The 23,363-nt window shown below is 40.5% G+C and overlaps 1 protein-coding gene and 1 pseudogene across 1 annotated transcript; both read left to right on the top strand.

Annotated features, from left to right (window-relative positions):
- The first annotated feature begins 11,733 nt into the window (after nt 1-11,733).
- Nucleotides 11,734-13,946, top strand: LOC132421891 (phosphatidylinositol-3,5-bisphosphate 3-phosphatase MTMR6 pseudogene; annotated as a pseudogene).
- Nucleotides 13,947-17,564: 3,618 nt separating this feature from the next.
- On the top strand, nt 17,565-20,606 carry LOC132421691 (putative uncharacterized protein MSANTD5). Its single transcript, XM_060006484.1, has 4 exons — nt 17,565-17,570; nt 19,131-19,215; nt 19,724-20,029; nt 20,350-20,606. Exons 1-4 carry the CDS (start codon nt 17,565-17,567, stop codon nt 20,604-20,606), a joined length of 654 nt encoding a protein of 217 aa, XP_059862467.1.
- Nucleotides 20,607-23,363: the final 2,757 nt, after the last annotated feature.

Here is a 23,363-nt window from a genome sequence, read left to right as displayed (position 1 = left end):
AAAACTCATTTTTTTCAAATGTGATCATTTACTAAAAAAAACCAGTCAGAATCAACCAAGAAACTGTTAGAACTAATAAGAGTATTCTACCAGGTTTGCAGACCCTAGGTAAATTCACAAAAATCATTTTTTACATACCAGTAATTACCAGTGGAAGCTATAATGGAAAATGTACAATAGCAATAGAACATCTTATATTTAACTTAACCATTTAATAATTATTATGGAAAAACTGAATACGTACAAAATGGATTGAATTGTATAAAGAACTCCCATGTATCTATCAATCATCCAGCTTTAGCAGTTATCAACATATGACACATCTTGTTTTATCAATACCTCCACCCATTGACATTATTTTGAAACAAATCCAATATTATACAATTTAATTTGTAAATATTTCTATTTATATCTCTAAATAAGAACTTAGGAAAAAGACAACCACAATACCATTATCATATGTAAAAAATTAACAATTCTTAATATTAAATATCCAGTCAGGTTTCATATTTCCCAACTGTCTTATAAAAGTGCTTTTACTTCATGAAAGGTTGTATGAGTCAGGATTCACATCAGATGTTCACACTGAAATTGGTTGATACACCCATTTTTAAGTGTGCTGTCAATCCAGTGGTGTTAAATGTTTTCATATTATTGTGCAAGCACCACCAATATCAACCCCCAGGACTCTTCATTTACTCAGACTGAAACTATTAAACAGTAACTCCCCTTTCCCCAGGCCCTGAAAACCACTATTCTACTTTCTGTTTCTGTAAATTTGACTATTCTAGGAACATGAAATAAGTGAAACCACACAGTGTTTGTGGGGGCTTTTTATGTTTTTTGATTGGTTTATTTTACTTACAATGTCCTCCACGTTTATCCTAGGTGTAAAACGTCTCAGAATTTTCTTCCATTTTTAGGCTGAATGATATTCCTTTGCATGCATTTTACTCATTAATTCATTTCATTTTGGATATTTGTGTTGCTTCCACTCCTGTTGAGTATTTACGTATCAGTACAATGGGATTTTTGTTAACACATGGTAATTGTTTTTAATTTTCAGAAGGTAAACATAGATAGCATACAAATATTAAAATTTGAGCTAAATTTTTGCTTATATCATACAAGAGAGCTTTTTGTGTTTTTAAATAGTAATTACAACATACATGAATTATCAGTTTATAAAATACATTTTCTTATTATGAAGTTTCCACTTGTGTTTAAGTATTTTATCAACTATGAAATCATTATCTCAACTTTTCAATGGACCTAAGTGATATATCTATGCATTTTCTTTTTAGGTGAAATAAATGTATAAAAACAATCAGTCATCATGAATATAACTGACTAGTTCATATACTAATAGTGTTTAGATTCTTTAATGGAAAGATCAACTAAATGTGTCAAAATGAGTGGTAGGTAATTACATTTTCTTAAGATGTAATAGTGTTTTATTATTTGTTTAATTAAAATTCCTGTCTATATTTTCACATCACATAAGTGAGACTATTTGCCACTAATTAGAATGTTTGTAAACATATGCAAAGAGGATTCTAAGGAATAATTTCTAACAAAATTGACTATGGAAACAAAGGGTGGTGAAACTTTTAAATGGGGAATTAACGCATCTTGCAAATAAAATATTTACAGTGACATTAAGTGGAAGAAAAAAAGCTCTACTCTAGTGTAGGAAAAGGAATATTTAATACTGTACAAATAAATATTTTCTTCTTTTTTCTTCACTATGGTTTCAGAACAGTAGAGAGTTTCTGTCTTTTCTTCTGTCTCCACAGTCTTTCACTTAGAATTGTGCTACATTGTGATATCTTTAAATTACAAACCCATCTCTTTCACAATGCTATCAGAAGGCACAAATATATCCTCTCTTCTTTTCTCATAGAGTAAGCATAGAATACTGTCTATAATTTTTCTTTCTATGTTTTTCTGATCCCTGTTGCCCTCACTTAACAAGGAAACTATAAATCTTTTCCCCCAGGATACTTGGATGATTAATCTATCTATTCTGTAAAAAATACAATAGTAACAGTCAAATAATTTATTTGATTGCACTGACATGTTATTACAAGCGTTTTAACCTGATGGCTGTGTCAGCTAACTTACGTTTTAGTTCTTCAGATTGTAGGATAGATAATAGAATGAATTTTATTTGTAACACTATATAGAGAAAGTGGTAAAACTGTGGATTTTCTGGAGTTCAAATTTCATAAGCAAAACTAATAAATATTAAGAGACTAATATGACTTACCTAAGATAAAAACGATGAACCCCAATAATCAGGATCTTCAACACCTCTGAGTGGCATCCTCCTAATGTATCTCTCTGAGTGGAGAAAGGCTCTCCTAGTCTTGCAGCATCAGACTTGCTCATATCAGGGCCAGGAGTTACCTATTAAGGGGTGTGGCCTATTGCTAACTTATGCTAAAATTACTATCTTATTAATATGCCAGAGCTGCAAAAAGTATGACGCTTTAGATGCCAAAGATGTTTAATTTTCAAGGATTTTATAGATTCCTAGAATTTCAGTATACTTCCCTTGCATGCATTCAGAAAACTGTAATTCATTAAAATACGAAAAAAAAATCATTTATAAGAAAAAGTGAAATGTAAATAAATGTCCTTGGAAAAGTATTATGATTTTAAAATAGAAAAAAATTACAGTAAGGAGTGGGTTAATCTGATTCTCCACATACTTGCTTACATTTTGATAAGCAGGGAAGATTAAAGAGTGTGTTATTGAGAGATAAGATTTTGTCAAACCTTAGAAATTAAATTAATAAAGTTTATGATAGAATTCAGCTTTTTTTTTCATTTTTGAACCCCATTTGATAGAATTACTATATGGTATTAGTTTGTATCTATGTGATACAATTTTATTTTATTTTATATTTTACATGTTTGTTTGTGTCTAAGTAATAAAATTCATGATAATAGCAAGGACAGTTACAGAAGATTATATTTTTGGTGCCAAGAGCTTTGCAATTTGATTCTACTTGGGCTAATTTTCATGATTTTATTATTATATTACTTTATATTTTCAGTTCCCAGGAAAAGCATGATTCTTGGATCCATTTTTACTACTCCTGTGACCTTGTCTTTTCTAAGAGTAAATATAAGCATCAACTTCCACAACTGTAAATTTTTTAAATTATATAAATGTAATTTTACATGTATAAATATATATTTACATTATATATATATATACATATATATATCTCATGGAATAGTTGGTTGGAAATGCTGCCACTGTAAAACATGAGATATTGTAGTTGCTTAAACCAGGTGAGCTAAACTAATTCATCCTAGATTTTAGTTATACTTCTGCCCTTGTTAAGTCTTATCAAAGTGTCACATCTTACTCTGATTTAGAACATAACTGACCACCTGAGTGATATCTACATTTAAAGTCAAGCTGCATTATTTCCTGTGCAAAACCTCTGACTCCTAGCTAAGTATAAGTAGTACATCATGGACAGATAGTATATCAGGTTTCAAGAGTATAACAATCATTTTCAATAAATTTGCAACTTTCTTGTTCTGAATGCCGCTTTGTCTCAGTCACAGATCTGTCAAACAATGTTCTGGTAACACAGGGTTGCCCCTGTTAGGTGGGGGAAATAGACACTGAGAAATGTAGATCAAATGTTCTGTGAGTTCCCAGGGACATGAGAATGATGATCAAGACAAGATCCATAGAAGAGTGAAAGATAGACATGCCAGAATTTCATCAGGACACTGAAATTACAGTTAGCCTGGGTGTCTAAATTGAGATTATTTTAGGACTATTTATAAATATGTGGGCATAATATAAGGAAACCAAAGAAAGGTTGTACCAGACACTCATTTTATTATTTTTTTCCCATTTATCTGATTACTTTATTTTACTTTTGTAATAGACCTTTATTGGAGTATAATTGCTTCACAGTACTGTGTTAGTTTCTGTTATACACCAAAGTGAATCAGCCATATGCATACATGTGTCCCCATATCCCCTCCCTCTTGAGCCTCCCTCCCACCCTCCCTATCCCACCCCTCTAGGTCATCGCAAGGCACCGAACTGATCTCCCTGTGCTATGCTGCTGCTTCCCACTAGCTAACTATTTTACATTTGGTAGTATATATATGTCAATGCTACTCTCAGGAAACATGTGGAAATGGAAGACCTTGCAGACTTCACAAAGACAGACTGTTGGAAAAAGCCATCTAATAGGTGCTCAGACTGGGCTAGAATGCAGAGTCAGGAAGTTGCACATGAGCACACAGGAAGTAAAGGAAATAAATATCACGCTGCTGTTGCCCTCTCCACTGCTGGGGTTAGGGAACACACTTGGTAATTCTTGGGACATAGATTCTGAGAAAGAGATAGGCATGCAGGAAGTTTATTGTGGAATGACTTTAGAATCAACTCCTTTGCAATGAAGGAAGCAGAACTGGGCAAAGGGAGGTGTTGTACCCTGATAGAGTCACAAGGTCTCAGCTAACCCAGGAGGAGTTCAGATATGTTCCTACCAAGTTTCATGTCATAGGGCAAGTCACCCTTTGTGCCCCTACAGGAGGAGCACTGCTTGAACGTGGCCTACCCACAGGAAGGGAGCATAACTCTGAGCAAAGCAGTTTTTTTTAAGTAAGAAAAGTGCCCTGAGAAAGACTAGCTGAGAATGTCTGATACTAGCACTCCTAGTAGCTGGAAGAACAAGTACTTCAACCCTGAAAGGGGAAGGGTAATATGGGAGCACAGAATAATGTATGGAACACTTCATAAGCCATAGGCAATGAGAAGTCTAAGTGAAGGGGACCCTTGACTGCCACTCACCTAGATTTGCTTTCTGTAGCACAAACCATGTGATTCATGGGATGGAACACAAAGAACATACCAAGCAAGAATAATTAGTTCAATAAAAATATGGTTTCCTTAAGGTGTAAAATTACAGAGCAGTTTGGAATTTGCCCATAAGGATCATGCTGGAATGGGGAGCTCAAAACATTTTCTGACAGGCCTAGCTTTTGGTTTAGAGGAACTGTTAATATATCTCTGATAAAGTATCAGTCCTGAACTGGAACCTGGAACTCTGTCCTACAAATAGCTTAATCACATTAGAAAGCACCAACTTTACATATGGGTGAGTGGGAGTAGCAAGGGGAGGGCACATCATTTTAACAGAGCACCCTTTACTGTCAATTCAGACTCTGTAACCAGCAGCTGTCAAAAGAGCTAAAGAATTTGCTTTCCCTAGTGTGTCCTTGCTCTGTGCTATGGCCTGAATTTCATTACCCAAATTCTTATGTTGGGTACCCTAACCCCAAATATGAAGGTATTTAGAGACATGTCTTTTAGAGATCTCGTTAATGCTAAATTAGATCATGCAGATAGGTCCTTGATCTATAGGATTAGTGCGCTTATAAGAAGAGAAAGAGAGACCAGAGCAAACCCTCTCTCTTTTCACAGGCACTGAGGAAAGGCCATGTAAGGACATAGAAATAAGGGCAGTATTTTGTAAACTGGGAAGAGAAGTCTCACTAGGAACCAAGTTAGTCAGCACATAGATCTTAGACATCTCAACATCCAGAACTGTGAGAAAAAAAAATGTATATGTATGTATGTATGTAGTTTAATCCACCCTGTCTATGGGGTTTTCATATGAAAGTACAAGCTAACAAATGTACTCTGGTATATATCTGCAAGTTTCTCTGAGAAGGATTGGCATATAGTGACCACTTGTTATTATTGTGGTATTGAAAGCTCTTCCTCCGGATGACCTGGGTTTTTTATTTTTTTTTGCGGTACGCGGGCCTCTCACTGTTGTAGCCTCTCCCGTTGCGGAGCACAGGCTCCGTGCAGGCTCAGTGGCCACGGCTCACGGGCCCAGCCACTCCGCAGCATGTGGGATCCTCCCGGACCGGGGCACGAACCCGTGTCCCCTGCATCGGCAGGCGGACTCTCAACCACTGCGCCACCAGGGAAGCCCGACCTGGTATTTTTTTATTGGATGAAATCTGGGAGTGAAAATTAACTCAAAACAAGAGACAAGGTTATTGACTGTGTGTTTTTTTGTTTGTTTTTCTGATCGTGCTTGGCATCAGTTTTTCACTTCCCAAGTCTTTATCTTTGTTGGTTCTATGAGTAAAGCAATACCCTGGTGGCTGCACGTGTATCTCACCTTAAGATTGCCAGGGTCAATGACCATTTTGAAAATTATGTTCACATTGCCTCTGAAGTGTTTGTGGCACCATATGGTTCAGGTAATTCCTGAACCCTTTCATCCCTACTTATACATGTAGCTCTCATTACAAAGCAGTACCTTTGAACTTTGATTTTGGCAGCCACCTATGAAGGTCTCGATGATTTTGCTCTTCTCCAGAGTTCTTTCCATAACACTCTGGGCTATCCTGTGTGTCATGGTCAGCTGGGCATGCATAATACACTGCTACCAATGTGTCCTCTGCTCTCTGATTTTTGACGTCTTATTCAACAGTCAGCCATGTTGGACCATTATCTTACCTAGTGTAGGTCCTTATGATGGCCACCTCCTACTTCCCAGGACTAGCTCAAGGCTTGGTCCATCCACGTTCCTGAGGGTCAGAGCTCTGGGTGCCCCCCTCAAAAGTGAAGTATATTGAGGACAGGTATAATGAACCTCGGGTCCTGCACGGTCATCTCCATGCCTATTTCCTGTACTTCTGCTGGCAGACATCACCCCATCACCCCCAGCAGCAGAGATGAACCTCTGCCAAGTCTGAACCAGGTCCTGAACTTAAAGACAATTTGAATGTGATCCCTTTTGCACTTGAGACCCCGTGGAACAAACCCAATGTCATGAAAATACAATGTAAAATTGAAGGAGACAAACCTCATCTCTTTCATCCTAGTGGCAGTAGCTTAGATGGGACCTAGGATTATGTATAGAGAGAATGATAGAGGCCAAGGGCCAAGAAGGGGCTCAGCTTCCTGGGTGCCTTGAGTTCTGCCATCCATCTCTCCCCACTCATTCTTAGTGCTCAGGGTCATTGACCGTCCTGGGGCAACTTGTAGATTCAGAGATGATAGGTTTTCCATCCTGCCTTCAACATTTTCTAGCAGGGCATCATCACCCTTTAATTTAACTTTACTACGTTTTACCCTCATTTTAAATTTGAAATGAGGTTTCTGACTTGAATAGTCAATTTTGGAAGAATATTTGCCTTATACACACACATATATATATTTGTATCTTTTACATGGCAGACTCATTATCTCTTACATCTCTTTCTCTACATTTCCTGGGAGAAGTTTATGAAAATGAATATATTTCTCCCCTACGTAGACGCCAACTTACCCTAGTCTTTCTCTTTAAAAATTTTTCATTATTATACACATCTGACCATATTTATCACTCTAACCAATACTTAATAGATCAGTCAAAATAAGAATTGCAGTCCTTTGACAAATATTGCTTTTCCATGGAGAATGTAAGCTTTGTGAGGACTACGTTGGCTTACTGGTCACTAGAGGTCACCTTGAAATGGCCACAGATCCAAAAATGAACATATGTGAGGATCTGGACCCTCTGTCTTGAGTGTCAAGCCCAGGCAGAGGGACTCCACTAGAACCTGATGGAGTGGCAATCCACTAATAGATTAGCCAGGACAGTCGTGGGCACTGTCATGATTGCTGAGACTTCAGTGCAGCTACCCCAGCTCACAGGGCCCTTCCTCTAGGTGGAGACACTGGTGTCTGGCCATTCAAAGACTCTCCTTCAGGACACAGAAAGGAATCAACTCCAGGGGGACCAGGGTCCTTGTTCCCCTCTCTTGGCTGATGGGGAAGCCATACTGAAGCTAGAGGCTGGATACCCACTTCCATTGCACCCATTCACCCAGAGGTCTCCAGAGACAACTTGCTGCCTTCAGATTTCATGAAGCATCCGAGGAGTCAGGACTGAAGTGATGCTGCTTTGCCCCAGGCTTAGACCTGGATGATCCATAAGTCAGGGGCACCTCTTCCTCACTCTTTCCCCAGAGACCTGCAGAAGGTGCCAGATGCCACAAGGGGGCACCAGTGAGACCAAAGGGCTGGAGTGTCTATAAGGAGGCACGGCTCCCTCAGGTGCGAGGTCAGGGTTGGGCTTTCCCTGAGCACACAGGTGATCACTGTGTGTGGTTCTGAGCCCTCTCTCCATAGCCCTCAGTGTTACTTACACTCAGCCTCATCACACATAGTTAGAATAAAATAGCTGTCAATTCCCCCAAACAGCTTCTTTCTCTCTCTCTTTTTCCCTGTTAGTCTCATTTAAAATATAGTTTTTCTCATGTAACTCAAGAATCTGTAATGAACTTCTTTCTGCAAATAAAATACGTCCAAGTTATTTCCATGGCACATCAAAAACATTCACTGGCTCACGCAGTGACCCATAGTTCTTACTTGCACAGAATTTTCTCCACTGGAAAACCTAATACGTTCAATAAGTTCAAGGAGTTTTCCTTGTAATATACTGACAGTACACCTCCTATTTCTAATTTTCAGCTGAAAAACTTCAATATTTTTACACAGAAAGTGTTTTTAATTCAAAGAATTGTTATATTTTCACTGAAAATATTTTTACACTGAAATACAGCAACAGTTTCTCTTGTATTGATTTTTTCCCTAAGCTCTAAAGCTGAACATAGTGTTTCCACATGTATATCTAAGACACAGCCCTCAAAACCTTAAAAACATTATCAAATCCACTTACCCTTCCAGAGTAGTTTATTCCCTAGTCCTCTTCCCAATCTGCAGGGATTCTCAACACTCTCTTCGGTTTCTCAAGGAAAACAAAAACAAAACAAAAAAAGAAAACCCTAGCCGTTTGGACACTCTTAAAGCCTGACATTTTCAGTGCTTATTTTTCATTAGAACCATCTGGGACCTTTAGAATTACTGATGCTCAGCTGCATCTTGGATTATATACTAATCTCTGCAAAGGACCCTCATCAGAATATTAAACTGTCTCCAGGAAGTTCTAACCTGCAGCCTGGGTGTGACTCACAGTTACCAGAGTCCCCACCCCCATGGTACAGCGTGAGGTGGGGGAGGACAAAGGAGACCCCTGAAGTCAGGTGCAGCTCATGGCAAAGCTTATGCTCTTCCTCAAGGCAGAGCTCAGCCCAGGTTGCATGTGAGGATCACCCAGGGAGCTTGTCACAAACACAGAGCCCTGGGTCCCAGCCTTGAATAATGAAGTCTGAATCACTGGGGTTGGCCTTTGAAATGCCTTCCAGCTGATCAACTGTAGAATCAGGAGTGGGAAGCTGTGGATCCATGATTTCACTGAGCTTAGAGACCAGTGGGAGAGCTAGACTTGATCTGACCCAGGAGTTGCATGAAGCATACCGAGTGTGACTTGAGTTTGAGGACTGAAAAGGGGTGGCACCTATGCGGGGTGTCACCATCTGAGAAGGCCTCTGTGCACAGGGTGACTAACAGACATCCTCAAGTAGTGCAAACCAGCTTGATGAATGGCTTTGGGAGATCACAGTATGGAAGCATCTAACACAGAAGGAGCAAAGACCCCAAAACAAAATTGCACCCACTGTATTCAGGGAATGAGAAGGTAAGTATGGCTGGAGCCTGGATATCGAGAGAAAAATCATCTTGATTTGAAGCCATCAGTTGACAGGGTGTGAAAAATGTCTGCCCTGAAAAGTCATAAAAAGAGGTTTGGTCTGCATACCAAGTACAATGAGGGCAGGGACACTATTAAAATGCTGTGGCCATTGTCCGTGGGAGTAACCCTTAATGCCTCACTATTTTAGATCCAATTTGAAAAAAACAATTCATTTCATATATGTTTAGATGCTAGGAATGAGATATTCTAGTGAAGTGGATGCCATGGGTAAGGGAGGAAAAGGATTCATGAATTGGTCTTTATGAGGAGCTGCAGTTGTCCCCCAAATATGATCTGTATGGAGTATCGTCAGGACCTGGATGGGAGCCCTGAACCCTGGTATCCCTGATACCACCCCTCCATGTTATCTCCATGCCCATTTTCTGCCTTCTCCAAGCAGACCCCACACACGCAGTCACCTCCTCTGACTTGCATACAGATCTTGAACTTAAAATTTGAATCTGATTCTCAAATCCACTTGAGAGACAAGGGATTTCATGACTTTCTCTTCCTCAAACCCAATGGAATAAAAATAAAATGTGAAATGAACTGGAGGATCCCCTAGTTCTGCCGTGTGGTCAGGGCTTGGATGGGACCCCAAAATGTAGAGAGACAAAGGAGCAGGGAGAGAGCTCAGCTTCCTGGAGACTTGGGACCTGTCATCCCTCTCCCTCTCCTCTCCCCAACATTCTTGCTGCTTGAGGGTCATTAAGCATCAGGGAAAACTTTTAGATAAGGAATCAATGCGGTGGAATCCTTCCATCAGCATTCTCTGGCTGGGTGAGCAGAATCCTGTTATTTAATGTTTCTGGACCTCAGTTGCCTCTTGTGAGGTTGCAGCTGATGCTTCTTACTTTAGCACTCACTTTTTGGATAATCTGAATATATGATTTATATTGGGTCTCTTAAACCTGTGTATCCACAGATTTAAAAAAGGGTATGAATGAATTTATCTACAAAACAGAGAGTTACAGATGGAGAAAACAAACTTATGGTTACCAGGGAGTAAAGGGGGTTGAAGGATAAATTGGGAGATTGGGTTTGATATATACATTCTTCTATATATAAAATAGATAACAAGGACCTCCTGTATAGCACAGGGAACTCTACTCAATACTCTGTAATGACCTATATGGGAAAATAATCTAAAAAAGGATGGAGATATATATATATATATACACATATTATCTGATGCACTTTGCTGTACACCTGAAACTAACACAACATTGTAAATCAACTATACTCTAATAAAAATTTTTTTAAAAACCTGTGTCTCCACAATTCCTGGGTCAAATTTATAAACATTATTTTACTTTTGTGTAAGTCCAAATTTCACAAATCTTTCCCTTGAACAACTTTTATTGTCATTTACACACATGTAACCTTATTAATTCACTTTTTTAACAATGACTAAAATAAGGCACAATAACTAGTACTGCAGGTCCTTCACAATATTGCTTTCCCATGGAGACGATAGGCTTGCTGAGAGCTCAGCTGGCTGATGGATCACTAGAGGAGCCCCATTATCTTGCCCCTGGGTAGAGTAGAACATTTGTGGCTGAGGGTGGGATTGGTTCAGAATCACTACTTGTATATCAACTCACAAGCAGAGGGACACAGCCAGGACCCGTTGACATGGGCAATCCACCAACACATCAGTCACCAACAGGTGTGGACATAGGCACATCTTCCCGGGACTGTAGCACCACCATCCCTTGACCAGGGGCCCTTCCCCAGGGCAATCTCTTCTGTCCAGTAAGACCCTGTAAGGAGATTTGGTGTGAACATCAAGGACTGTATGAGCAAGGTTGCCCCTGAGGATTCTATTGCTGTTGTCCATGGGAAAGACCCTTAAAGCCAGAATTATTTTAATTCCAGAGTAAAGAAAACCTAGCTAATTCCACAGTTTTATAAAGGCTGGGGTTCAGTACTTTCTTTTTGACTGGAGCTCTTTGTGAAGTTAAAGAATTCAAGAATCAGGGGTGTGCATTTGTAGAGATGAGACAGCTTATTTTGCAGGTGGGGTACAGGGCCTAGAATACTTTAGAATCACTGCTCTAGGCGCGTGCGCGGTGGGCGCGGCCGGCTGGAGGTGGTGCCTGCCGGGTCAGGGGCGCCGCGGCCCGGGATATCCGCTCTATGGTGCGCAGGTGCTGCGGCCGCCGGCGGACGCGTCTTCGGGATGGAGCACATCCGTACGACCAAGGTTGAGCAAGTGAAATTGCTCGACCGATTCAGTACGAGCAACAAGTCGTTAACAGGAACCCTGTATCTCACGGCCACACATCTGCTGTTTATAGACTCTCATCAGAAAGAAACCTGGATACTGCACCACCATATTGCCTTGGTGGAGAAACTAGCTCTCACGACTTCTGGATGCCAGTGCATCCGGAAGTGATCCAGTGATCCAGTGCAAGAACTTCCGGACTGTGCATTTCATTGTTCCCAGAGAAAGAGACTGCCACGATATTTACAGCTCTTTGCTACAGCTGTCCAAACAAGCAAAATATGAAGATCTCTATGCATTCTCCTATAATCCCAAACAAAATGATTCAGAAAGGCTGCGAGGTTGGCAGCTCGTCGCCCTCGCTGAAGAGTATAAGAGGATGGGCGTGCCGAATTCCAACTGGCAGCTGTCCGACGCCAACCGCGACTACAAGATTTGTGAAACTTATCCCAGAGAACTTTATGTTCCCCGAATAGCAAGCAAACCAATCATTGTTGGTAGTTCCAAGTTCCGGAGCAAGGGAAGGTTCCCAGTTCTTTCCTACTATCATCAAAATAAGGAGGCTGCCATTTGTCGATGTAGTCAGCCACTGTCAGGATTCAGTGCCCGGTGCCTGGAGGATGAACACTCGCTTCAGGCCATCAGCAAAGCCAACCCAGCCAACCGCTACATGTATGTCATGGACACCAGGCCCAGACATCGCATGCAGAGCTGGTGGGCTACACAAAAGGACATTGGCAGAATTATAGTGAGAATTTCTTCAAAAATCTGGAATGATGAGAAAATAAGAGAAAGCGATGGGAAAAAGCGACTGAATGCAATGGCCAACAGAGCAGCTGGAAAAGGTTATGAAAATGAAGACAACTATTCTAATATTAGATTTCAGTTTGTTGGAATTGAAAATATTCATGTCATGCGGTCCAGCCTTCAGAAATTATTGGAAGTCAATGGTACCAAAGGGCTTTCCGTCAGTGATTTCTACTCGGGCCTGGAGAACGCAGGATGGCTGCGCCACATCAAAGCCGTTATGGACGCTGCAATCTTCTTAGCCAAAGCAATAATGGTTGAAAATGCGAGTGTGTTGGTACATTGCTCTGATGGCTGGGACAGGACTTCCCAGGTCTGTTCCCTGGGCTCTCTCTTATTGGATCCCTACTACAGGACAATCAGAGGATTCATGGTTTTAATAGAAAAAGATTGGATCTCCTTTGGACATAAATATTCGGAGAGGTGTGGCCATTTGGATGGTGACCCAAAGGAAGTTTCACCGGTGTTTACTCAGTTCTTGGAATGTGTGTGGCATTTGACTGAACAGTTTCCACAAGCCTTCGAATTCAATGAAGCGTTTCTTCTTCAGATCCATGAACATATTCATTCATGCCAATTTGGAAACTTTATTGGAAATTGTCAGAAGGAAAGAGAAGAACTCAAGTTAAAGGAGAAGACGTACTCCCTGTGGCCGTTTCTGTTGGACGACCAGGAGAAGTACTTCAATCCTCTCTACAGTTCCACGTCTCAGAAGCTGGCAGCTTTGGAGCCAAATACAGTATCTTTCAATTTCAAGTTTTGGAGAAACATGTACCGCCAATTTGATGGAACATTGCATCCTAGGCAGTCTGTGTTTAATATAATTATGAATATGAATGAGCAAAATAAGCAGTTACAGAAAGATGTTAAAGACTTAGAATCTCAAATTAAGCAACATAAAAATAAGCAGACAGATGGAGTTCTCACCAAGGAATTGTTAAATTCAGTTCGTCCTGAATCACCTGCCCTCAAAACCTCCTTGTGTCTCAAGGAGCAGACTCTGCTGCCTGTGAATGATGCTCTCCGAACTATAGAGGGAAGCAACCCCGCAGATAACCGCTACAGCGAGTACGCGGACGAGTTTTCCAAAGCGGAGCCTGCTGTGGTCAGCTCGGAGTATGGCGTGGCCAGAATGACGTGTTAGGCTCAGAGAGAGTTTTCTGGCTGCCTGCGGTGCGAGAAGTGGATTATTGTGAGGATGGTCTGTGTGCGTGACCCAAGGAATTTGCCTAGTGATGACCTTAGAGTTTACCAGTAGGTTGATAGTTGAAGTCAGGATGCTAACTGCTCTTGTGAGAGAAGGCAGTTTAGCTGCATTTCTAGCAAGAAATGAATGACCTTCAGCTCTTTAAGAAGCAGGTGGTACTGACCAGTTTACTGCAGATGCAGTTTGTACTGTACACTAGTGAACTGACATGTCTATGATTTACATGTTAATTACAGTCAAATAGGAATAGCCTTCCATAAGTATGATTTGACTGCCAGAAAACAAAACTGACAAAGTGGTCCCTTACTTAATAATTGACATGGCATGTACTTTCAATTGTGTAACTATGTAACTATGAATATTTGCAAATTTTGCCTATTAGTGGTGTTTATTGTTGAAATGCCATGAAAAATATTTCTAAGGAAGCCTTAAAGTCTCAGTATATTCATTACACCACTCTTGAGTTTTAGAGCCTAGAGCAAGGTGGTTGGTTGTGTGTTTCCCTCGGTCGGTCCGGTTGTGTCTGTGAGCAGCTGCCCTGGCCCCCGCAGGAGCTGCACGCTGCAGTGCCCCTGTGGAAACAACACGGTGGTCGAAGGACACTGCCAAGCCCATGTTTGGCTGGTCCCACTTTCGTGGTCAAAATTAACGAAACCGACGGTTTTGTTCTGCTTATAATTTGTTTAGTGCTACATTTGACGACTTATTACTTACGACTTACCCTGTTGATTTCTTGTATATGTGTAAGCACGTTTGACTGTCCTTTATGAATGGATTACTGCATCCTGTTGGTTCTTGTTCTGTGGTTGGCTTTATTCCTTTGATAAGTATGGAAGTTTACGAAGCTAAAGCCCTAAACTGTTCTTAGAGACAATGCATAGTACATATATGTATATTTTTAAACTGTTTTCTCTCTCAGTGAATTGTTCTTCCTAGAAGAAACTTTCAATTTACCCAAGAATTTTGGGGTCAAAAAAAGGGAATACGGATAGTTTAGATTTTTGCTTGGTTGCATGAATTTTTCCCTGTGAAACATTTTTTTCTTCTCTGTTAACATAGAAGAAAAAAGAAAAAAAGGAAAATTAAGGCTAGCCTAATACAAAGTTAATGTTTAACAAAAAAACTTAAATGCTAGGAAGAGTTTCATTTTGCCATGTTATTGATAACTTTATTCTCTGTACTAGTACATATTATTAAAGCACCAAAAAAAAAATAGAAAATAAAGAAAGAAAATGACTTTCAGTTGACGGTATCACCCAGCTGGCTTTAAAATGGACAACTTAACATGGGTGGCACAAGATATGATTGAAGGGTACTAGGAAATCTGCATAGGATCCCTTATGCTTCTTTTTATTACAGCTACATCTGTTATATTAATTTTGAACATAAATAACTTTTTCAAATGGAAAAAAAGGCTTTATTGTATGAGCTTATCCTATTTATTTTTCCAATGCTTTTCTGTAATGCATTATGTAATAAGAAAAATACTTCTTTTTAAACAGTGACGGAAATGCACTATAAAGTAGAGTTTGTGATTTAGCCATGTCTATTTCCATATTTAAGCACTGGGACGAGAAACTTAAGCCTTGTGACCACAAAGGGAAGCTATTGTGCCTTGTTACTTGGTTCCAGTGACTGATTGTGGTTTTAGCATCTTCCACGGCAGACTTCTTACATTCACCTCTTTGGTTTATCATCTTAATCTTCAGTTTGAGGCATATATATATGTGTGTTTATATGCTCACACCTGGGCTGAGAAACCAGCTAACATCCTAAGTGACCTACAGGGTATATGTTGGCAAAAAGTAGTTGTGTATACGTCTTATAAGATTGCATTTGTGTTCAGTGTGTTTGGGATTGTATAGCATGTACATTATTGCATACATTGTTTAAAGGTAATTAAATGTTCATGTTTAAAAAAAAAAAAAAAAGAATCACTGCTCTAGTTGAGATCAAACACATCATCTCCAAATTATCCAATCTTACACTAGTTTAGGTACAGCTGAAGGGATTTGGCAGATGTAATCAGTGAGTCAAAAGGATAATGTACTGGATTAACCTGACTCAATCACTTGTAAGATTTCAGTCCCCTCCCTACCCCCTCCTTTCAGGGGAAGGTACAAGGACTCAAAGAAAACATAGGATGTATACAAAATCACAGAGCAAGTTGGAGTTCTGAGGCTCAGTACTTTCATTGAGAACTAGAGCCTTCATACCCAGTGCCCACTGTGGGTGGTGGTCAGTTCCTGGGCATTGGGACCAGTTTCTGCCCTTAGGAGCTCCAGGTCCTGAGACTGTAACTGAGCAGGGCCCTATGGGTCCTTCCCAGGACAGAAATGCCCCCATGTTCTCCACCTGCCTCTTATTATCTATAGAAACACTTTATCCTCCTAGGCCTTCCTCAAGTTCCAAAGAATAAATTTAATCAGAAGTGAGAGAATGCAGAAAGGAAAACAGTCAGTAAGCCAAAATAATGGTTTAGCCATTAAACAAAGTCGAGGACTTTTAGTTCCACCTCAAGGGCTATAGATAATTTCTAAGTCATGTTCTTTAAGCTGTTTTGCAGATGCTGAAACCCGCAACAGGTGGAAGAAGTTACCTGCAATATATATATATATATATATATATTTAGGTGACATGAAAAGAATCAAGGATGACTCTGGAGCCGCTACACATTAAGTTTGAGCTGATTTAAGATGATACCACTCACTGTATATGCCCCTCCCCGTCTTGTCATAATATAAACTCCGTAAATCTGAATCATTGGGTAGATTTGTGGATGATTCTTAGATAGTTTTGAAGATTCAAAATTAATTCTGAGTGAGGTCCATAGTAGCCTAGACTACATCTGAGATTCTGAGGCAAAAAATTCTAAGCATTGTGTTGCCAACCTTCTTGGTGACAATCGAAGCACCTTCCTTCTCTCCCATCATCAGTTGTCCCATAAATCCCCCTCACATTCTCCCTCTGTGTCCCTCCTTTAGCATAAACAATTCTCTTTGAAAAATGTTCTCTTATAAAAAGAAAAGCTCTGTTCTCCCCCTCTCCTCCCCTCCCTAAACCCTTCTTTCAAATTAAGTCCTTCATAAAGTGTCCCACATGCATCTCTAGAATTTGTGACCACCCTCACCAGCTGAGGCCTGGGCTCTTCCCCTAACCCTCCACTGAAACCACCCTCTACATGACACACATAGTCCTTGAGCCAAACCCAAAGGGCTTCCCTAACCCTTAGCTCTAACTCACAGAGGGGAGGGTGGTTCATTTGTAGGAATGTCACAAACTCTCACTTTGCCTTTGAGGACACTGGAGCCTAGAGATCCTTGGAATCAATAATGGAGTTAACCCAGTATTAATCTCTAGTTAATCCTATCCCAGTTATCCAATCAAACTGTATTGTAGGTGCTGCATTAAAGGGATTTTGCAGTTGTAACAAAAGTACTAAATTGGTTTATCTTCAGTTAATCCAAAGAGAGTATACTGGGTGTGTCTGATTCAATCACACCCAAGGTATTTAATAGCTGCTAGACTTCCCAAGAGCTTCAGAGACTACCAGAAGCAGAGAGGACCAGACACATTTCAGGAGACCACCTAATCTCCTGAATTCCAGCAAAGCAGAGTAAGTGCCAGCTCTCTTCAGCTCCTGGATTAGGCCCTGAGGCTGCAGAGAAAACTCAGAATAAAAATGGAGGTAAGTTGGAGGAAACCTGATTCCTGTTTGTTTGTGGGAATATGGTTGGGTTATTTGTCTTTCATTTTATTTCATAAGTACTTTTGCAGTCATTAAAAGTACACCCACAACCTTCTCTGTTCTTTGCAAATATTCACTCGTTTAATCCTCATAGAAAGCCTGATGGAAGGTGTTATGACTATACTCATCTCACAGAGAAGGCACCAAGGCACTGCATGGCAACTACCCTGAACAGGGACCCACAGTTGTAACTTCAAAGCTAGGAATGAGAAGCCGGCACTGTGGTTCTTGGGTTCATGACCTTCACAGATGTTCTGAGCTGCCACTCCCGTGCTTGATGGATGTTTCCCACAAATTTATGGTTTTAATGGGATTATGTGTCTACTTTGATATTTCATTTAGGTAGAGTATTTCTCATCTCTAGAAGTTCCATATAGGCTGCTTATATCTTCCTATTATCTCCTGATGCTACTGCTTCTCCACACTTGATCACAGGGAGTCCGTTTCTAATGACTGCTTTAAAGCCTTTCTCTACTAATTCTGCCACCTGTGTCACTTCTGAGTCTATGGATCAAGTTTCTGCTAGTGACGAATTGTATTCCTGTTTTGTTGCATTCCAGGTAATTCTAAGTGGGAGATCCACATTGTGCATTTTGGAGTGCTAGATATTCTGTGTTCCTTGAACTAATGTTGGACTTTGTTCTGGTGCAGAGAAGGTACTTCAAAACAGTTTGAGCCTTTTGAGGATTGCTTTGAATCTTTGTTAGTTGGGACCAGGACAGGCTTCTGTCTGGATCATTTGGCCACGCTACTGAGGCAATACCCTTTCTGAGCAGTCTGTGTCTGAAAACCTTGGATTAGGGTTTTTGGTTTCACTCTGGCTGCTGGGAGCAAAGATTCTTCTTGGTCTGAGTGACCCCAGCAATTTCCCAACCTGCTCTTTTCCAGTGGCTCTTACTCAGTCCAGGCAGTTCCTGCCCACACAGGGCTCATATGTCCTTAGACAGGGGACCTCCCTGTAATCTTCAGAGTTCCCTTCATCTCTCTGTCCCTGTCTGTCTGTCTGTCTCCTGTGCAGCTTCCTTGTCCTGTACTTGCCATTGTGATACAGGATATCCAGCAGCATTCACTCCTCCAAGATTTCAGCCTGGACTCCCAGGCCCTGTTTGGATCCCTCTCCTTGCTCTAAGGTCTGGACACCCTGAGGCACTCTGTGTGGCCCTTGCGGATCCCCTTCACTTGTTTTTTTTCTTTCAAACCACTGTCCTGTGTTCCTGTTGTCCTGTGTCTGAAAACCTTTGGTTCAATAGTTCCTCTGGCTTTCTCCTGGTTCAGTTCCAGGGTGCATAAGAAAGAAATCTGCTTTGTTTTGAAATAACTCATTTGTTAAGAGTTTGCAACTAATATTCTCTGTTATTGCAGAATGTTTTCTAGATCTGTTCTTAAGATTGATTTTTATTTTCATTGCTGTGATTGGATAATTATTTAAGCAATCACAAGTAAGTTTTTAAGAGATTACCTACTGTGTCAATAGTCATCTTTTATTTTATTTTTCATTAGAAAGTGACATTTCAGGCTGAAATTACTAGACACCTCCGGGAAGTAGAGAAGGTAAAAGAAACCCAGGGAGAAGAACTGCCCTCAGGTAAGATGTTCTTAGTCATGTTTAATTAGAGAAAACTTTCTATCTCACCTCCTTCAGCTTCCCAGTATGAACTGCTCATCTCAGGCCCCAGGGAGGACAGGGCTTCCTTAGAGTCCTGGGACCTCTCTGTCCCCGCCCCCAGCCCTGGTGACCAGAGGCAGTGAAAGGCCCCATTGGGGGGTGGGAAGTGAACCCCTCTTCAGGAGACCCTCCCAGGAAGTAAATGAACCATCAAAGCCCTGTCAATAGTCTCTGAAATTAACTTATGCAACTGGAATAACATCAGGCTCTCAGATGCTTTCCTGACCTGTTCCAGTGACTATGGCTTGGCATTAGGACTCAGGTTGATGATGAATCCCTCAACATCTCATGTTAAATTTTGTCACCTCCCACTAACTGGATAGAGTCACGTTTGGACCTATCAGTGTAGAGGGAGGGTCTCTGAGAAACCCTCAAGCGTGCATGGGAGATATGCCAGAGTATATCTACATCCCTCTCTCCTTTCCAGACCAGTGTGTTAAACCTTGGAGCAACCATGAGATTAGGAGTTTCCTACAAGAATGGGAACTCCTTGAAGGTGAAGAGTTAAAGAAGAATTATCACGTAGCATCAAGAATAATTGCCAGGCATCTCAAGCAAAGGGGCATAAATAAGAGCAGGAGAAAATGTCTCCAGATGCTAATGAACATGCAGGACTTATATTGGGCCGTTCATGAAGCCAACCAGAGACCAAGGAGTGAACCCTTGCCATGTCCTTATGGAGAGGCCCTTCACAGGATCCTAGAACACAGAGGGGAGAACAAGGACTTCTCAGGTTTGTCTCTTATATTCATCTTCATGGTTATTTAGTAAGTGGCATCAGCTGGCCCAGACATTGCACTGTCTCCTGAGAAGGGCAGCATGATGGGACTGGTCCCTGCCCACAGGTTACCCCCTTCACACAGCACAAAGAACTTAATGTTCTGAGCATCCACCTGCTCCTCTCTATTTCTCCTCTTTGTCACCAAAACAATGAGGGACTTTACTCATGGCCTGGTTTAGAATAGACATGGCCCCCTGGGCCAGACTAAGTAATAGGCATAGATTCAGGAGGAGGGTAGGTGATGTCCTCATGATGTCATCTCTCTCTCTCATGTCCTCCCTGTGCAGAAGTGGCTGATGTCCCACCATCTGAGTACCAGCCCCCTGCGTGTGCCATCCCTGATTGCTTTGAGGAGCTGCTGTGGGCTCCCCCACATATGATCTACATAGAGAATCCTCAGGTACCCAGATGGGAACCCTGGAACATGAACCTTCCACAATCAAGTCCATGCCTCTTTCCTGCATTTCTCTCCCTACACCCTGGCCCCCAGCAACAGTGGTCAACTCTCTCTGACAATGAGTCAGAGTGAGAACTTACAGCTGGAACCTGAATCCCAGTTTGATTCGAAGGACAGACAATGGACTAGCACAATTCTATACACTCATGACTTCTTTTTTCCTAGCCCAATGTAATGAGGGAGAAAAATGTGAAAATAAATGACTGTGACCCTCATCCCTTTCTGCCTTGTGCTGGATGCTTGGATGGGACCCAGGATTATAGAGAGTCCAAGGGGCAGGGAGGTGCTCACTTTCCAGGTGACTTGGGACCTGTTAACCTTTCTCTCTACTCTCTCCATCATGCTTCCTGCATGGAGGATCCTTTAACATCAGAGACAACTTAGACATTCAGAGATAATTGTGCTCAATCCTGCCTTCATCATTTCTTAACTGTGTGATAACAGAACTTGTTTAATGTTTCTGAGCCTAAAATTCTTCCCATTAGAATGGAACCTGGTGTTTCTTATGTCAGAAGATAGTTTTAGTATATAAACACACACATGACAAAATCACTTGATGTTCCTTTTTTTTTTAATAAAGGAAACTTTTTATTTTGAGATCACTGTAATTTCACATGTTGTTGTGACAGATAATACAGAGAGGTCTCAGAGAGATCCCTTGTGTCCTTTACTCAGGTTTCCCTCATGGTAACATCTCAGAAAACTAAAGTATAATAACATAACTGGTATATTGACCAGATTCAGCCAAAATACTGAATCACCACAAGAGTCCTCATTTTGCCCTTTTATGGTCACACACATGACCCTCCCACACTCACTCCTTAATTAACTCCTGGCAACCACTAAGATGTGTTCCATTTCTATCTATCTATCTATCTATCATCTATATATCATTTCAAGAATTTATAGAAGTGGAATCATAGAGTATGTAACCTTTGGGGATTGGCTTTTTTCACTCATGATAATCTCAGGATTCACTGAGATTTCTACCGCTGAGTAGTATTCCACTAGATGGATGGATATTGTACCACAGTTTAACCATTCACCCATTGAAGGTCATCTGGATTGTTTCTAGTTTGGAGCTATTTTAAGTAAAGATGTTTTAAACATGCAGGTACAGACTTTGTAACCACAAGTCTGTGTGGGATAAATGGGGTGCAACATCGATATGTATGATAATCACATGCTTAATTTTTTAAAGAAACTGACCATCCAGTTTTCAGATAACCATATCATTTTATGCTCCCACCAGCAATGTAGGAATGATTTTGTTTGTTTCCTCACCATTATGTGGTGTCACAATTTATATTTTAGCAGTTCCGACAGTCCTTTAGTGAGTGGCATCAGCAGACCCAGCCCATCATAGTGTACTCTGAGCAGAGCTTAGAATGAAGGGTTTGGCCTCTGCTCATAGGTTTCCCGGCATGTCATCCCAAAGTGGTGATATCTCATTGTGGTCTCAATTTGCAGTCCCTATTGACTAACGACATTGAACATCATTTCATGTGCTTATTTGTCATCTGTATATCCTCTTCAGTGATAGGTCTCTTCATGTTTTTGGTCCATTTTCTAATTGGATTGTTTTCACTCCTATGAATTGAGAGTTATTTATTCTAGTCTACTATGAGATGTGCCTTGTGCAAATATTTTCTCCTTTGTGACTTTTTTTTTTTTCTCTGTGAAAGCTCATATGGAGAGGATGAAAAGTTTTAAATTTTGATTAGGTCAAATTTATCAGTTTTCTAATGAGTGATGCTTTTGGTGTCAAACATAAGAACACTTTTCCTAGACCAAGGATTTTCTCCTATATTTTTCAAAAAGTTTTACAGTTTTATATTTAAGTCCATGATACATTTGAGTTAAATTTTCATTAAGGTGTGAGGTTAAGTCAAGTTCATTTTTGTGTGTGTTGCTATAGATGTCAGTTCCTCCAGCACCATTTTTGAAGAGATTGTCATTTCTCTTTCACTTTTGTCAAAAATTAGGTGGGCAGGGCTTCCCTGGTGGCGCAGTGGTTGAGAGTCCGCCTGCCGATGCAGGGCACACGGGTTCATGCCCCGGTCCGGGAAGATCCCACATGCCGCGGAGCGGTTGGGCCCGTAAGCCATGGCCGCTGAGCCTGCGCGTCCGGCGCCTGTGCTCCGCAACGGGAGAGGCCACAACAGTGAGAGGACCGCGTACCGCAAAAACAAAAAACAAAACAAAAAAACAAAAAAAAATTAGGTGGGCATATTTATGTGAGTCTATTAAAGGGTTCTCTACATTGTTCCAATGATATACATGTCTATCACTCTGTCAATACCACACAGTCTTGATTACTTAGCTGTATAATGAGTTATGAAATCCTGTAAATTGATGCTTTCCACTTTAATCTTTGATTTTCAAATATTGAACCAGTGTTACATCCCTGAAATACACCACTTATTCATCATACAATTCTTTTTACATATCGCTGATTTTAATTTAACAATATTTTGTTAGTGATTTCTGCATTAATATTCAAGAGGGATGCTGTTTTGGAGTTTTCTTTTGTTGTACTGTCTTTGTCTGATTTGGGGATCAAGGTATACTAGTTATATAAAATGAATTGGCAAGTGTTCCCTCCTGTTTTATTTTCTAGAAGATATTGTGTAGAACTGATGTTAAGTCTTTAAATGCTTGATAGAACTCTCCAATGAAACCATCTGAGCCTGGGGATTGATTGATTGATTGATTGATTTCTTTCATCTTTTGAAATTTTAAAATAGTTTTTTCAGTTTCTTTAATAGTATAGGGGTATTTACATTATCTATTTCATATTAGGTGATTTGTGGTAGTCTGTGTGTTTTT

This window comes from Delphinus delphis, chromosome 3 (genome assembly GCF_949987515.2).
Source record: "Delphinus delphis chromosome 3, mDelDel1.2, whole genome shotgun sequence".
Lineage (NCBI taxonomy): Eukaryota > Metazoa > Chordata > Mammalia > Artiodactyla > Delphinidae > Delphinus > Delphinus delphis.
This window is presented reverse-complemented; position numbering and strand designations above follow the sequence as displayed.